This window comes from Trichosurus vulpecula, chromosome 6, assembly GCF_011100635.1.
Source record: "Trichosurus vulpecula isolate mTriVul1 chromosome 6, mTriVul1.pri, whole genome shotgun sequence".
Classification (NCBI taxonomy): Eukaryota; Metazoa; Chordata; class Mammalia; order Diprotodontia; family Phalangeridae; genus Trichosurus; species Trichosurus vulpecula.
The window spans coordinates 17,333,586-17,352,517 of record NC_050578.1 but is presented as its reverse complement, the minus strand read 5'-3'; the positions used below and the strand labels follow the sequence as shown (position 1 = coordinate 17,352,517).

At 36.4% G+C, this 18,932-nt stretch overlaps 1 protein-coding gene and 1 pseudogene across 1 annotated transcript in view; both read left to right on the top strand.

Annotated features, from left to right (window-relative positions):
* GPM6A (glycoprotein M6A) overlaps positions 1 to 18,932 on the top strand; it is a 103,749-nt gene that overhangs the window by 66,195 nt on the left and 18,622 nt on the right. Inside the window, exon 4 of the mRNA XM_036763338.1 lies at positions 15,628 to 15,781. Within this exon, the coding sequence (XP_036619233.1) occupies positions 15,628 to 15,781 (154 nt within the window). The remainder of the gene's footprint in view (positions 1 to 15,627; positions 15,782 to 18,932) is intronic.
* On the top strand, positions 15,838 to 16,629 carry LOC118853220 (annotated as a pseudogene).

Below are 18,932 nucleotides of genomic sequence, written 5' to 3'. Positions count from 1 at the left end.
AAGATGCAAAAGAAGCATAAAAAGGTAAACAGGAAAGAGGAATCACAAGGGATTCGATAATGTTACACTGTTTATATTCTAACATGGGAAAATGATATTTACAACTCCTAAGAACCTTCTTATTCAAGTACACATAGAAAGCAGAGGTGTGAGTTGAATGTGATCTATAATTATCAAAAAATAAAATTAAGGGATGAGAAAGAAGAAGGGGAAAAAGAGAGGTAAGATGAGATAAATTATCTGACATAAAAGAGGCCTATAAGAAATTTTACAGAGGAGGAGGAAACGGGGGAAGTGGAGAGGGGAGCACATGAACCTTACTCTCATCAGAATTGGTTCAAAGAGGGAATAACATACACACTCAGTTGGATGTAGAAATCTGTCTTACCGTGCAGGAAAATAGGAAGGGAAGGGAATAAGAGATGGAGGGAGGGGAGGGCAAGCTGATAGAAGGGAGGGAAATTTGGGGGAAGTAAAAGTCAGAAGCAAAACACTTTTGAGAATGGATAGGGTAAAAGGAGAGAAAGAGAGTAGGGTAAACAGAGAGAAAATAGGTTGGAGGGAAATACATAGCTGGTAATCATTACTGTGAAAAAAATTTTACAGTGAGTTTTTCTGATAAAGACTTCATTTCTCAAACATATAGAAAACTAGGTCAAATTTATAGAAATAAGAGCCATTCCTCAGCTGATAAATGGTCAAAAGATATGAACAGGCAGTTTTCAGGCAAAGTAATCAAAGCTATCTATAGTCATGAAAAAAAAATGCTCTAAATCACCATTGATGAGAAAAATGCAAATTAAAACAATGGCTAAGATGACAGAAAAGAAAAATGACAAATGTTGGAGGGGATATGGGAACATTAAAACACTAATGTACAGTTGGTGAAGTTGTATACTGATTCAACCATTCTGGAGAGCAATTTGGAACTATGCCCTAAGGGCTATAAAACCATGCATATCCCCTTTGACCAAGCAATGCCACGACTAGGTGTGTATTCCAAAGATTTAAAAAAAAAGGACCTATGTGTACAAAAATATTTATAGCAGCTCTTTCAGCAGTGGCAAAGAACTAGAAATTGAGGGGATGTTCATCAATTGGGGAATGGCAGAACAAGTTGTTGTATATGATTGCAATGGAATACTATTGTGCTTTAAGAAATGATGAGCAGGGTGCTCTCAGAAAAATATGGAAAGACTTACATAAAGTGACACAAAGCAAAACGAACAGAACCAGAAGAATACTCTATACAGTAACAGCAATATTGTTTCATTATCTACTATGAATAACTTAGCTATTCAGCAATACAATGATCTGAGACAGTTCTGTAGGACTTATGATAAAAGGTGCTGTCCATCTCCAGAGAAGATGGTTGAATGCAGATCAAAGATGCTTTTTCTTTGTTTTTTTGTTTTTGTCTGTGTTTTCTTTGACTTACATGGAAATGTGTTTTTCATTACTGTACATGTATAACCTATGTCAAAATGCTTGCCTTCTCAATGGAGGGGAGAGGAAGGAGGGATAAAATTTGGAACTCAAAATTTGAAGAAAAAAAGAATGTTAAAATTGTTTGGATTCCAATTCCAGGGCTCATTCCAAAGTTGTGTGAGTGAAAAAGCATGTAGACTCAGTATTCGCCTTCAAAGTATATACTGGTGCTCATAGAATAATAACAAAACCCTCAAGAGTTTAAGCATTGTGCTTTGGTTTCTAAGCATTTCAAACTATGGCAAAATTTTAGAAAATAGGATTTGTCAAAACTTCCAGAAAATGGAATGTGATTAAGTTCCTTCGATTCATGACATTGCATAAGGTACTTTCAATTAAAATCAACAAATATTTGTTAATACTTATTTTTATTTATTAATATTAATTTATTATTTATTTATAAATATTACTGATACTAATTTAGTCTTAATTTATTAATATTTGGTTATGCCTTGTGTGCAGAGTACTGGGAATAAAAAGATAGAAGCAATCTAGCCTATGAATAGCTTACAGTCTAGTAGAGAGATGAAAATGTACATGAACAGCTAAAATGAAACATTACAAAATGATTAAATGCTCATACAATGTCATCTGGGGTGTTTAAGGAAAGGGGATCATTTGTACCTAGGGAGATAACAGGAAGGTTTAAAAGAAGAGGTAATACCTGAGGTGGGCTTGAAAGAGGCAGAGCTTCATTTATAGCATAGGCAAAGGCTTTTAACTAGGAGAGAATAGAATGGGACAGGAGATGGACCTGTAATTACATTGGTATAGGGAGCTCTCAATTGAGGAAATTTCCCCCACCGATGCAGGTTAACACCTTCTCTGCAATTTATAGTCTCAGAGAGTTGTCTAAAGCATTGGAAAGTTAGATGACTTGACCAGACTGACACAACCCCTGCTGTGAGACAATCAACTTGGAGTCTGTTCTCACAGAACTCGAGAACATGTGTATTGTCCTGTACTCAAGGGTTTGCTGTGGTTCCCCCCAGCCCACTTGTGATTTATGTATAAAAACTTTGCCTTTATTCCAATATGAGCAGCTCTTATTCTCAGAACTTTAAATTTTCAAACCACGTTTCTCACTCTGAAATTCATTAATTAAACTGCCACTTGATGCGTGTCTCTGATCTACACTGTTTTGCCTCTGGCCATTAGACTGTACAGTAAAAATCTGTTGATAGGCTATACTGTAAAAGAGGATGATGGAAGGATTAAAAGCATTTAGGAAGTTAGTCTACTATAAGATACAGCGTTGGCTTGAACTAGCATAGTGGCAGGTGGGATGGCTATATGGGGTAGGAAATGGAGAGAACTGACAAGAGTTGTCAACTGATGGAATGTGGTGAATAAGAGTGAAGAGTCAAGAGTAACTCTGAAGGCTGGAGGAGTGGGATAAGGGTGGAAAATTTGAAGGAGGGAAGATAATGACAAATATTAGGCATGTTGATTTTGAGAGATAGGCCAGGACATCTGGATGGAAATGTCCAGCTGGCAAGAGTGTGAAACTGTAGCTCAGAAGTCAGGGCTGGAGATGTACATGTAGTTAGTAGTTATCACCATACTGATAATAACTGCAGATCATGGGGATTGATGAGGTTGCCAAGGGTATGGAAAGTATGCAAAGAAAAGAGACAAGGACTGGAGGAGAGAACCTCCGATTTAGCAGAATTAGATTTTAAAATTAATTTGTAGGGAGGCACTAATTATTTTTGCTTTTGTACATATTTCCTTACGTATTCACATTTTAACAGACTCGTCATTCATTCTCTACCTGCCTCCTATAAAGAGTAGATGGTCTCAAACTACTGGCATCTCAATAAAAACAGGCTTTTAATGTCCCCCATCTCATCTTCAAAAGTACTTTATCCTGCTGGAATGAAAAACCACCTTTAAGTCTGAAGAAGCAAATTTTCATTTCTTGTTGTCAACATTATTTCACAAACAACTGCACTGGGAGAGTGTTAGAATTCATTACTGAAAACAAAGTGCTATGTTATGTGCCACTTCTTTTACTTAATGCCATGGGAGTCATCTTGGACTGCCAGAGTTGAACTTTGGTACCCGTTTCATAATGACAGTAGTGCCATTTTCTTTTTTTCAGTACTCTGGGGACCCTTAGTCCATTCATCCCAATCTTACCATTTCAAATTTTTGAACATTCATACAAACATTTTTCATCTATTTCTTCTTCTTCAAGCTTCTGACTCACAAGTCCTGCCAATCTTTATTTTTTAAAAAATCATTATTCTTGAGGATTTCTCACGCCTTATTGGATGGATTATTTTCTGCACTCTGCTTAAGCCACTGTGTTCAGTGGTGTGTTTAGCAATTTTAATGCTTTTCTGCTTTGCATTTGCTGATTTGTGATCTTCCCATAGGGCAACTTCAGGACTTTCCCTGCTTTTCTTTTAGGCTTGGCACTTTCTTTCATTTATAGACTTGGCCCACATTCTACACCCCATGTTTCTCTGCTTTTCTGGCTGTTATGTAGAGATTATCTTTGAATTTGTGGTGTATTTTCCTGATGTTATTTGTTTGCTGGCTTCATATCTGAAGTAATTACTCAGATTACCTTGGCAGCCACACAAAGGTTGGATAGGAGAAGGGGGAGTCTGAAGGCAGAGAGACCCATTAGGAGGCTTCTGCCAGTCTACGCAAGAGAAAATGAAAGGTGGAATTATTGATTTAACTGTGAGAATGAAAAGGAAAGGATGGATGTGAATGATATTTCAAAGGAAAAATGGAGAACTAATCTGCCCTTAGATAATTACCACATCTGCGACCCTGGGAAAGCCAGTTAATCGCTGCCTGCCTCAGTTTTTACAAATGTTAAATATTGCCTTATAGGGTCGCTGCGAAGATCGAATGAGATAATGATTGTAATGCAGCGTCTAGCCCAGAGTAGGCACTTAATGAATTGGAATTCCTTCTCCCTGATTAGATATATGTATGAAGGAAATGGGAAGAATCAAAGATGACTCTTACATTTTGAACTTCTGTGACTAGGATGTGAATAATAGTTCCATCCAGAGGTGGAGGAGATTGGGAAGATGTGCAGGTTTAGGAAGGATAACAACGGTTTCAGTTTTGACAGTAAGGGCTGCAGGCAGCCTGAGGGTGAAGGCCAACACCCAGGACCTCCTCCTATTGGTTCTTTTTCAGAATCTTTGAGTGGCTGTCTAGTATTCTCATACCTGATTTCCTATTGGCTACGGGCCCCCTCTACCAGTATGCATTGACGCAGCCCGCTTACAGGCAGAAAAGCAAGGGATTCAAAGCACTTGGAAGTTTTGCTTTCCATGTACTTTGTCCTGACTCGTCGTTGAATTGCACGTGCCTAATTTAATTTTCTTCCAGGTCTAAAATTTCAACTTTGTGGAACCTACAATATGGACAATTCTTCTTCCATTCAGATCATCAATGTATCTATAACGTACGGAGTCCCTTGAATTTATTATTTTCAAAGTCTCTCATGGAAGCTACTATTCCTTAAGGGAAGAACCGATTTGATTTTATCTTTATGTAACCTGCGCCCTAGCGCAGTACCAGACGTAGAATAGGTACATAATCTATCGAATACAAATGTACTAAAGCGTCCCTGATTTTTCTGAGCTCTAAAGATTTAGATAACCTTATTCTAAAACTGCATTTTATTGATAAGTTTGGTTTACATCACCTTCGTTTCCAAGCCCTTCCTGACGCACCAAGCCATCTCATGTAACAATGATTTAAAACAAAAAGGAAGGGGTACTGGTGGAACAGTTTAGCAAAAGTCATCAATATGTAGGTCATGTCTAACGTCATGTATAAAATTTCTCACGTATAGGGCACATCTTCTTCAAATAAGGGAAGGGACGACCGTGTATTACATCTTGTTGAGCCGTGATCCAGTTGATGGACGTAGCCTTAATTTCTAATTCTTAGCCACTACAAAAAAAACAAAAAGCTATAAATAAATGAGTCCTCTTCCCTTTTTCTTTGATCTCTTTGAGATAAAGACCTAGTAGTGGTATTGATAGATCAAGGGGTATACACCGTTTGGGCGCAGTTCCACATTGTTCTCCAGAAGGGATGCACCAGTTCACAACTCCACCAATAGTGCTTTAGTGACTTGATTTTTTTCCACATCCCCTCCAATATTTGTCAGTTTTCCTTTCCTATCATATTAATCAATCTTATAGGCATAAGGTAGTATCTCAGTTATTTTAATCTACATATCTGTAATGAATAGAGGATTTAGAGCATTTTTTCATGTGACTATCAATAGTGTTGATTTCTTCTTCTGAGAAGTAACCTTTCATATCCTTTGACCATTTAACAATTGAGGAATAGCTTTTATTTTTCATAAATTTGTCTCAGTTCCTTATTTGAAAAATGCCTTTATCTGATAAACTTCTGTATATTACCAGATTTATTGGCATATAACTGGACAAAATAGCTCCCAATAATTATGTTAATTTCACCTTCATTCGTGGTGCATCCAACCTTTTCATTTTTTTCTGCAAATGTGGTTTTCTTTTTTAAAATCAAATTAATCAATGGTTTGTCTGTTGTTTTTTCATAAAACCAGCTCCTAATTTTATTATTTCAATAGTTTTTTATATTATAATTTTATTAATTTCTCCTCTAATTTTCAGGATTTCAATTTTGATGTTTAATTGGGGAGATTTTTTACTTTTATTCTTTTTCTAGTTTTTTTTAAATTTGTAAGGCCAATTCATTGACCTGTTCTTTCCCTTTTTTATTGATATGAGCATTTAGAGATACACATTTCCCTAAGTACTGCTTTGGCTGATGCCTTCTGGTTCTAGAATATCAGTATAGTTTTTCTTGATAATTTCTTGAAATACAGTGTCTAGGCTCTTTCGTTGATCATGTATTCCAGGGAGTCCAATAATTCTTAAATTATTTCTGTTCAACCTATTTTCTAGGTCAGTTGTTTTTCCAATGAGATATTTCACATTTTCTTCTATTTTTTTCATTTTTTAAAATTTTGTTTTACTGTTTCTTGATGTTTTATGGAGTCATTAGCTCCCAAATGCCCAAATCTAACTTTTAAGGAATTATTTTCTTCAGTGAGCTTTTGTGCCTCCTTTTCCATTTGGCCAATTCTACTTTTTTAAGGAGTCATTTTTATCAGTGAATTTTTGTACTTCTTTTTTCCAACTTGGTAATTCTGTTTTTTAAGGTGTTATTTCCTCCAATATAGTTTCATGTTTCTTTTATCAAGCTGTTGTCTTTTCAAAACTTTCTTGCATTTCTCTAATTCCTTTTCCTAACTTTTCCTCTAACACTCTTATTTAATTTTGAAAACCGTTTTTTGGCTTTTCCAGGAATTTTTCTTGGGCTTCTGAACAATTAATTTTTTTCTCTTTGAGCCTTTGCATGTAGCTATTTTGACATCATTGTCTTCTGATTTTGTGGCTTGATCTTCCCTCTTACCAAGGTAGCTTTTCATGGTCAGGTTTTTGTTGTTGTTGTTGTTGGCTCACTTTTAACTCCTGTTTCTTGTTTTCGAACTTTAGTTACACTCTGTTCCCAGAGTGGGGTGGGAAGTATTTTGTCCTCAGATTCAGGCTTTTTCACACTGCTATTTTCAGAGCTACTTCTGGGGTTTGGGAAGTTTTCAGTGCTTCCAGGGTTGTTGTAAGCTGGGGAGAGATGTAGTCACTAATCTCCCAGTTTGTGCCCTTGCTCTGATCCCTTGTGACTGATAGTGTTCCTCAGGGCCCCTGCTCCGTCTTAGCCAAAACTACTCCTCTCTGGAACCACGATGGGCTTTATTGGGCCATCTTTGCCTTTGTTTTTGCTCATTCTAGGCCTTAATAGCACTTCTAAGATATCTTCAGCCAAGTCACTACATTTGCAAAGCCCCCTTTTCCTCTTCCATCTCATCTCTGTATGCTGTTTTCCTTCATCAGAATGTAAAGGTCTTTGATAGTCACTCAAAAGTTTGCCTCTCACTTCCCCTCTGTCCTCCTCTGAAGTATGTCCCCCAAAAAACTGATGGATAGATACAATTCTAACCAAATACCCCTTCTTGGAAGTATGGAAGAGAAGAAGCAAATATCCAGCCAAGGTTCTCTTCCTACTACCTACAAAGGCAAAAATCATAGTCCTACTTGGAGAAGAATGGACTAGGTCTCAGATCAGGTTGTTTCCACCATCATACATGATCCAAGGCATTTTAAAAATATTTATACAGCTATTACATATGTATAAATAAATATATCACACACACTTCTCTCTGCCTTATCCTGTGACCCAGAAGTGGTTATAAATAATGGAGTGTCCAGTCTTGCATTCAGTGCTAGCATAGAGGTCCCCTGTAACCTCTTTCTAATTAGTTGCCAGGCCATCTTATAGTCTCTGGATTGACAGCTCCTGAAGCTGCTGCTTCTGTTCACACTACTACTGTTTCATCCATGTGGGCTCCAGGCAAGCTTCCACCCCACTGTGTCACGGAGCTCTCTTTACAACCCCCTAAGTTTCCTTGGGCTAAAAGAATGTTCTACCCTGACGTTTTATTATCTCTGCCACTCCAGAATTCAATTTGAGGTATTATTTTAAAGTTGTTTAGAGGGGAAGATTGGAAAAGCTCAGTTGAATGCTTTTTCCATTCTACTATCTTGGCTCTGGCCTCTGAAAGTCTCTCAGGGTTATGTTCTGCCTGTGACACATACTCTCTATGTGATCTTAACAAGATTCTTCCTTTCCCAGTTTCCTTAAGCAGCATTGTAAGACTAGAAGTTATAGAAAAGTTGCTGATTTACCTTGATAGATACAGTTTCCATACCACTAATTCCTCATACTGATAAAGTCACAGGTATGGGACCCTGTTCCTTCAATCCTTTACAAAAGAAAAAAATATTGGGTATAGCAAAGAGTATGTGCGTGTGGGATAAAACACTTAGCCAACATGAAATCTAAGTGTGGTTTTTTTCACCCTGTTTAAGTAATATGAGCTGGCATTCCCTGTCACAAGCTTAACTGTTCCCAGGCTCAAGATCTCACGGAAAAGGCTTTTGTACCTTCCTTGACCTAACAAACTCATCTTGGCATAATACAAACAGCTAAAAAGTTTTTCTCAGATTCACACCTTGTCATATATTATCCTGCTCTATTAATTAACTTGAGTAGCATAACTTTCAGAGGAAGGGAGATGTGGGGCCATTCAAAGAGGCAGTACTCAAATTTCACAAGTCATCCCTTTCTTGGACTTGTCAAGTAGCAGTGACAAGACACTGTGAAAACCTATCCCAATGCACTTTGAATCTAAATCAACTGAATGATGAATTTCATTCTCCAAGGAGCAGCACCTTCAAAAAATACAGCATTTGAAAACCTCTTCTCATGGAAAAAGCAAATGACTCAGGAATGAGGAGATGCCACAAGTACTATATTGATTTATTCACCTGAGCTCTTTAGTATTTTAAGAAGCTCTAGAGTCTTTTATTGCAGTGGTCATCTGACATCCATTTTATTTTGTAAGTGCTTGGACCGTTAAGTTGGACTTGAGACATAATGATATAATCATTTGTTAGCTGGGGGTGGGGGTGAAAAGAAACAAATATATAAATATATACACATACATACAAATGTGCGTGTATACACACAGACATTTAATCAAGGATGGAAATACCAAATAATGTAGAAAGACATGGATGAGCAAAAAAGGAGGTGGTCAATATATAGAAAGGAGAGACGAGAGAGGTGAAGTATTACACTGGAGAGAGAGAGAGAGAGAGAGAACAAGAGAACGAGAACACAACTGACAGTGTGTGAACCACGATGTCTAAGACTGGAGAGAAGGCAGTCCTGCTATACTCCAGCCTAGTTGGAACACATCTGGAGTTCTGGGTTTGGTTCTGGGCACACTGAACAAAGGCCCTTGAGAAGCTTTTAAAGATTAATATGGGGGGGGGGAACCAGGATAGAGAAGGGATTAAAATCAGTTGAAGAAATGGGGACATTAAGCCTGAAGAAGAGATGTGGCTTATCATAGTTGTCTTTATATATTTGACATATACATGTATTCTACATGCATGCACCATGAAGAAGAGGAGTTTTCTTCATTTTCCACAGGGCTAGAAGGAGGACACAGGTACTAAGGGTAGAAGATGCAAAGCAGCAGGTTTTAACTTGATCTTATACTGAGAATTAGAATCTCTTTAAACTTTGATTCATGCTAAATCCCAAAGTTATGTGCCAAAATGAATTATACAAAGTCACAGATTTATAGGATTCAGGAACTGGAAGACACCTTAGAGATGCTGTGGTCCAATTTCCTCATTTTACTGATGGGGAAACTATGGCCAAGACTGGGGCATGACTTGGTCAAATTCATATAGGTAGTTAGTGGCAGAGGCAGAACTAGAGCACTAGTCTTCCTGTTACTCACTACCACATCTGTTAGAGTTAATTTTTCATGGCTTATCTTTGCATATATTTTTCTATACCAATATTAGCTAATTGAGGGCATGAATGATTCCCATTTTTATCTTTATATCCCCAGTGACCAGAGTGATATATGATGCCTGGCACATAGTAGGCAATTATCCAAATAGGTATTGATTTATTATTTTAAACTTTAATGGGAAAATATTGATGAAGTGTCTATTAGGTGCCAAGTAAGAGAAACAGCATAACCTAGTTGATAACAAGATGGCCACGGAGTCCTGTAGACCTGGATCATGTCCTTCCTCTTTTACACACTAGCCGTGTGACCCAACTTGATCACTAAATACCCAGGAAGCTCTCTAAGACTATAAATGGCAGAGAGGCTGCTTTGCATTGACAGAATATGGTCCTCACCAGAAGCTCCTGATTTTACCCAGATAAAAATCACATTTGGTCTAAAAACATATGCCTGGTGATACACCCAATATGATTTCTGGATAATTTTATATAAAACACAGAATTTTTTTCTTTAAGTAGGGGAAATATAAGGTAAATGAAGTTGAAATAAAGGAACTTAATAGCAGTATATGAGATGACCAGAGGTCTGAGCAGTATCTCACTGCCAGCAGCCTAATTCTCCTCCAATTTGTCACATTTCTTTTCCCCCCCAAAAATCATACAAAGGTTCTTCAATCTTCAATCAAATGGAATGCATACTTAAAATAGACAATTATTGCCTAATATCCCTAGAGTGTCTATATATTTCTTTTACCACTGTGAAAAATGTTTTGAGTCAAGAAAAAATATGAGAGATAAACCTAGAACAAGAGAGTAATTCAACAATAGCCATAGCTCAGCCTTAATGGGGAACATGATTTGGCAAACAAGACTAAAGAATACTTGGGGGAAAAAAGGAAGAGATAAAAATGAAATTATTAGCTAAATAAGAGCCCTGGAGGAAGGAATTGGAAGGTTAATGGTATAGAGCAAAAGAGTAAAAATGACATCCAAGTAAGTACTTACCCAAGTACTTGCTGAAAAGTAGAATAGAGCAAGAGAAATTAATGCATACATTAGACAACAGTAAATACTGTAATAGAGATAGCTAGGTGGCACAGTGGATGGAGCAACCAGCTTGAAGTCAGGAAGACTCAACTCCCTGAGTTCAAATGTGACCTCAGCTATTTACTAGATGTGTGATCCTAGGCAAGTCACTTAACCCTATTTGCCTCAGTTTCCTTATCTGCAAAATGAACTGGAAAAGAAAATGGCAAACCACTGTGGTATCTTTGTCAAGAAAACCCCAAATGGCATCATGAGGAGTCAGACATGACTGAAAAACAAACAACAAATATTATATCAAAATAAAAAGATTATTTAATAAAAGAACTGACCTAGGAAATAGGTCAAGGAGATGTAAATTAAGAATCAGATGCTTTGAAAACTATGGCCAAAATAAAAATCCTAATTATTACATTTACAAATTTAAGGCTTGTAAAGTGATTTAGAAATATTAACTCATTTTATTCTCAATAACCGTGGGAAGTAGGTACTATTATTATGCCCATTTTACAAATGAAGAAACTGAGCAAAGAGTGGTCAGTGACACACTCAAGAGTCAGCCACATCAGTTAAGAAACCCATATCTTTTGTTATTCTTTAGAATCAAGAGGGGCTATGGCGTTAACATTTCGTTCTTATGCAGCTTCCACATCACTACTGAGCCAAGCTGGGCTTTCTATCGGGACTCTCATGATGACTGTTCAAACATCAGACCCGTGTATAACATTCCTGTCATAAAGTAAGCTAGAAAAAGCCAAGAAAAATGTAAATGCCCTCATTAAAGTTAGATCTCTCAAGTACAGCAGGATATAGTTACCGAGAGGTAAAAATAATGAAAATATTAAAAGGGAGATATTTCTCAAAAACAGCTTATTTGGGGGTAAATCTAATATGCTCTCAAGAATTTTTACAGCTAGGAAAAATGATAAAAAAGTGAATCAGAGAGATTTTATAAGTGCTGTTTCTATAAATGCAGTAAACCATATTATTGATAGTACTGGTAACTTAACCTGGCATATTTGTCATACAAATTTGTAAGCTCAAGAAATATAGGTAGACAGTTTGTTCAACCATACTAAGGTATGCGACAAAGTCTCTTAAAAACTGCCTGACATTTATAGAAAGATTACACTTATGTTCTGGGGAAAATGTTTCACATTTTGAAGCCTATTCATATTACTATAAGATGTATATCAGAAGCTCAACTGATTAGCAGTTATATCTGCATCTCCCAGACCTTGGTTAAGAGAAATGGACCTTTGAGCCAAATGGCTTCATGCCTTGAATTTGGGTATTTTAAGATGTAGATGGCCTATCAGAAGACGTTAGCTTCATAATAATAAATGCATGAGGAAAAGTACACATATAATATAGTGAGTTGATGTGCATATAAAGGGCTGAAAGTGAGAACTGGAATGATTTTCTTCCATAGGAGTAAATCCACTCTGATTTCTCTTATCTCTACTGCACATATTTCCTAAACTCAGCAAGAACTCCAAGAATAAGAATGAAGAACAATTGGTATGAGGGTGAAGGAGAAGAGAGGTTCTAGATGAATGACGTCTGTACTCTACATATATAGAGAACGAGAGCACTGCTCTGTCTTGCTTAACCCCAGCATAAGCCACAGACGCCTACTTTCCATCACACTAATATTCATTCATATAGAGGTGTACTCCACATGGTTATACAAATTCAGATCAGCTTCTGTAGCCATAAAGACACATAATTTTATGCATTTTATACCAGTGTACACATATACACTAAGAGAAATTGACTATGGGGACAGAAGTCTTCAGTTTTAGTTGAGGGTCTCTTACCGATTCCCTTTGACAAATCTTTGACAAACTAATTTACCTTGAATAGAAAAACAGTTTTCAATTTACTAAGGGGTTTAAAATATGGTCACTGCTAGCCATAAAAGTCTACAATCTTAGATTCTAAATCCAGGAGAAAACAAATCTATTTAAGACCTGGAATCCATTTCATTTAAATTATACTTAGGCTATTCAAAATTTTATAGCTTCCTCAAAAATTATAAGCTTAAAAATTGAACTTATAACAAAGGTAGCATGTTATGATGAAGCAGCAGATTAGACAACCTTATTACTTGTCACAATGACCTAATAAATAACAAAATATATTCTCTCTTAGCAAGGTTCTATGAAAGTTCTGGCATATGATTTTACACTTTTTAAATCTGAAATCATCATTAGTAGTTTAAAAGTCATGATTAACAGAAAAAGTTTTTATTTTTTAAAAGTCCTGGATTTTATATACAAACCCACACAATGTTAACATTTTAACAATCTGCTAATAGTCACAATTAAGTTATCCCCTCACCTCCTTTTCAGTTTTCTCTTTTACAAAGCATGGAGGTTATGTCAGAGAATATCTGAGGTCCCATAGACTGCTTGTAAATTAGAGAGAACATTCCCAAAACCTTGGAAAGGAAAAAGGTAAAAGGCATATTTTGAACAGTAATTACAAAGATGACCATTTTAACTATTTTTGTAAATTTCCTTCTGTTTAAACAACTAAATTTCATCTTATCATCATTATTTTTTTTGTCTTTATCACTTTCACTGCCATCTTCTTCACAACCATTCTGCAATATCATCTTTAATACTACTTATGATTGAAAGGTAGCATTTTTGAGGCCACTAACAACAGATTAAGGAAATATTCTTTCCCATATAGTTTCCCATTTTCAGAACAGATCCCCTGAAGACTTCCAAATTTTTTCTGCCTAGGAGTAGAGAAGTGTCTTCTCACTAAAAGCCATTCCCAGTTTTGACGTCCAGGGTTATACTTGAAGGGCTTATGATTGCTTGTAATTTCATAATTAATAATTGCTGTTTAAAAATTCATTTGGTATAAGTCTTAACCCCCAAAAGATGGATTTTTAACTGAAAAATACTTGTAATCTCTAGACTCATGTGATGATGAATAACTTACCAGGCAACCAGTATCACCTGCTAGATGATCCAAATTTTATGAAAATCACTCATGTATATCAAAATTTCTGAGGTCTTATTTTAAACGCTGGTTTTGCTATCTGCAGGGGAAAATAGTGTAGAATTATAGGCAAAAAATCCGGTTTTATAAAAACTAGAGGTAGGAAAAACTACAAAATATACTTTTGAACCATATTTGTATTTCCATGGAATGAACTCATAGATCAGAAAAAATACTAGATTTTGAATCAGAAGTTGTTCAGTCATTTTAGTCATGTCTGACTCTTCATGACCCCATTTGAGGTTTTCTTGGCAAAGATACTTGAGTAGTTTGCCATTTCCTTCTCCAGCTCATTTTACAGATGAGGAACTGAGGCAAACATAGTTAATAGTCACATAGTAAGTGTTTGGTGCTGAATTTGAACTCAGAAAGATAAGTATTTCAGAGACTCCATGTCAGCACTCTATGGACTGTACCACCTAGCTGCTCTGATAAGTAATCAGAAACTCTAGGTTTAAATATGTGACTTTGGGCAAGGCACTTAATTTGTCTGCAATTCATTTTCCTCATCTATAAAATGAGATACTTGGACTAAAATGACCTTTCAGGTTTGTTTTATCTTTAAATCTATGATAGCATGGTCCTTTGAGTATAAGGGCTTGTGCTTGGGTATTGTTACATTATCCATCTTTCTGCAAGTTCTCTATGCCTAAATCATTGGCATAGATAGACAGTCTAGATGTAGAGATATGGATTTATAGATACACACACACACATATATGTATGTATGTATGTATGTCTGCATACACATACACATACCCCAACACATGTGGGTACTTACACGCAAATGCATGTATTATAGCAGTTCACATATACACATACATGCAGTATGTTTGTGTGCATACAGATATACATATCTGTATACACACACCTACTTTATACCATAGTGCCTGAAACACAGAAGGCATTAATAACTGTTTATTGACTGATTTCTGTCAGTCCCTTTCCAAACCTACGAAGAGGCTCCATTCAGTGCATAAGTACTCTTAAAAAATTTCTTGTGACCCACTATGGATTTAGGAACATACATTCCATTTAAGTCTTAAGGACTTACTATTTCATTCTTCAGATGAGATTTCCTTTGCAGTTAGGCAGTTACCTAATCTCTGTGAGTCTGTTTGCCCATCTGCAAAATGGGGACAATCATCTCAATAGAGCATATTTCACAGGGACAAACGAAATAAGGCATGTAAACTACTCTGTCTACTTTAAAACACTATAAAATGTTAGTTATGTAATAACTCAGTTCGCTTTATTCATAATTTAATGGCAAAAGTTTTATTTATTGAGTTTTTTCTTCATGCCTTTACTCTGTGTTTTTCAGGTCCTTGAACATAATATTTAGTATCTAATGAACATAATCTAAAGGACAGAAAATGGATGATAGAATTTATCAAAATAAAAAGTTAATGAGGCACTAGGGAGGGGTTACTCATTCCCCAAATGTCAGAATCCACGACGGCACAAATTTTCCAGAGGTTTATACCTTGACCTCTATTATGTCTGCCTTCTGGCAGTCTCTTATGCTTGATTCAAATAGTCCATGTTGAAGAAAATGTATTCTTTAGATGAACAGAGTTGGAACATTTGGAGTTTGCTCTCATAGTGGAGCTGTGCTCTAGAATTTATGCTTCCTTTGTTTATTTTGTGTTGCAGTTCATTATGCTGACATATGTTTTCATGTTGGCCTGGCTTGGAGTCACAGCTTTTACCTCTCTGCCTGTTTACATGTACTTCAACATGTGGACCATCTGCCGAAACACCACATTAATGGAAGGAACAAATCTTTGCTTGGACCTTCGTCAGTTTGGTAAGTAAAATGGTAGATTCCAATTGACTGGCAACAGTCTGAACTATTGTCAGAAAATGTTCTATGTAGTAGTTAAAGAACAGTACTTATGAACTATTAGTACTTTGCTGCTGCTCAGATAAATTCATTAAGCGTGCCATTGACTTTTATCACACCCCTTTAAAACTAATGAAGCAAGACTGAGGGGCCAGTGAGGAGCCGCTCCCTGGGTCCAGGCTGGGAAAACAGAGGGTGTAAAGCCTGCTCACCAGGGCCATAGACAAGGACAGGCTGCCGTTGACAGGGTTGGGCATAAACCTGACCAGGGTGCCAGCAATTCAACAAAAAGGGGCTGCTGCATTTCTAAAACAGTTTATGGTATATACGGTATAGTTCCTCAGTCTATTTTCTACAATTTGTGAAGAGAAGCTGTCAGCTCTTACTCTTCAGATCCAACAAATTAAAACAACTCTCAATATTTTGAATATGAAGCTATTATCTATTCCAGATCTAGAAGATGTCAAATTTGAAACATCAACTGCTAATGTTAATGGTGTTGCAAATGGTCCTTAAGTCCCCTCAAGTCAACAGTCATCTCCATCTCCTCAATATGACCAGAACAGTATAAAAAACACTGAGAATATAAAGTGGTAGCAGAAAATTTCTTAACTGTAGTCAAGCATTCAAGATATGCTAGCTATCTCAAAAGGGTCCACATAGGTGTTCCTGTGGTGGCAATAAAAAACAAATTGATATCAGAAAAATTGGACCTAAATCTTCTTGAGGGGCCATACGCCCCAGTGCTTGATGGGGAAGGTGAAGCAAATGCTAAAGAAAGTTCAGATAATGAATCTTCTTTTAGCGACTGAACTTCATATTAACCTTATAGAATTTATATATCTATATAATATACACATTCATTGGGATATTTTTACAGCTTATAGGCTTTAGACCTAAGGTGAAATCCATTTCAATTATATTGGAGGGTGACAACTTTCAGAGATCACCTCTCTTACAAAATATTTACTAGACTAGGATTTTTCAGCTTTTTATGATGGCTTCTAATGACAAGTTGAAAAAAATATCTAGGAATCATCATAATTTGTGAAAATTTTCTATATTGACTATACTACTACTGACCCATAAAGGAATTAATAACCAGCCACATAATCAGCTAAAATTTATTTCTCTGTTTTTAAAATGCAAAGGATTTTTTATTATTATGGTAGATGAGTAACTTGACAGTGGGCATCTTATTACCTCATGGAAGTATCTATAACCCAGTGTACATGAATATGTAAAAATTGCATAGCCTAATAAAAATAAGCCATAATGATATAACAAGTACCAATCTGTGGTACTTCAGTAATGCAATATAAGTTGGAATATAAAACCCATTTACTTTGAGCTTAATGGTAGGTAATATAATTCCTAATTAGCTCTACCTAGACACTGAAGTTGGTTGAATTATTGAGGCTATTGGGGGGTGGAGCCAGCAAGGGTCAACACCAGAAACCCAGAGGTGTCTTTGCACAGCCAGGGGAAGTGGCAGACACCAGCACAGACAACAGCTGAGACCACCAATGCTCTAATGCAGCACTAGGGGAAGAGGAGACTTCCAGCAGCCAGACCACCCCTCCCCTACACCTCACAAAACCAGAGGCCATAGCACACAAAGCCAGTAACTACTCCCACAGTTCCCAGAACAAGAAGCCTGGGACAGAGCCCCCTGAGGCTGAGAAGCAGAAATCCACTTTAAAGCCAGGAAAAAGTTAACCAACATGAAAAAACACTCGAGAAAACCGAGGACCATTGATTCTTTTTATGGAGACAGGGAAGATCAAAATACAAATTTGGAAGAGGACAGCATTGACACTATACCCACATCTGAAACCTCAAAAGGGAATGTGAACTGGTCTTCAGCCCAGAAAGCATTCCTGGAAGAGCTCAAGGAGGATTTTAAAAACCAAATTAGAGAGGTAAAAGAAAAAATGGGAAAAATTATTGAGGCTATTTGCACTAATCACTATTAAAGTGTTCACCAGAGTTCACTTCCATAACATTTACTAAATTATTTTCTATCCAAAACACAATACAGTTCGAAACTGCCAAATTACCTATGAATACTTCAAGGTATGATTGTGAAGATGGTTCTCTTCCTATTTATTAGAGAGCAATACCTTTCAGCACTTGGTCATCATATATTACCAAGGTCAGAAATAATGGTCAACATTGGCTGTACATACAGTGTCCTTTTGAAAGAATTAGCAAAGCATCTGTGTTACCCCTTTTGACTAGATGCTTAAAAAGAGCAATTAATTTGCACAAATTGTAGGAGCTTCTCACCTTTAGAGACAATCCTCTATAAACAATGGTGCAGAGTAGGGAATAGCTTAACAAGTCTCTAAAACATTTGTTACAAGGAGAAACTGAGAAACTTATTGGATGGTGCCATTTCCCAATCATTGAATTGACCTAAATTTACTGTTTTACTCTAAGTATAGAATTGTTCAATTTCTCTTTCGATCCGAAGCTAGATTTGATGCTAAGCCATACTTAAGACTTCCAGATTTTTTCTGTTCAAAAATTTATTTAAAAAAAATCTACCACAATGAGCCAAAGATTAACAATAAACAAGTCTATATCTTTATAATCTGTTGTAATTATATATAAATTTTAAATGTTTCCCTTGAGACACAATCCACTAAGTTTCCTTCTGTCTGTAAGCAGAACATGGATTCTGTTAAATGGTGTTCATGTGGTCTTATGAAGCATCGCCCAGGAAATATTCTTTAATAAAACTGCTTTGTTTTTGACCAGGTTGCTCAAAATAAGAAGCTCCACTCCAGAGTTCACAAAGTATGAAAATCCCTACATTTTAATCTTGTGATATAGCAACTGTTACAGTATTGCCAGTGAGCAGTCATTAAAAAAATTTTGCCTTCTTTTTCTTAAAATGTTAATAAGCTAGAGGATGAAAATGAGTAGTGATAGTGACGGCTGTCTTAGTCTATTTAGGTTGGTCAAGCCATCTTTTTTTTTAGTGGGTAGCTAATAAATATTGGTGGAATTAAAGAAAAACCAATGGAGGAAATGAATTCAAGATTAGCTAGAAGTAGTTTGGGCCTTAAACCACAAAGCTTGGGCCACTTTCCATACATTCACCAAGAAT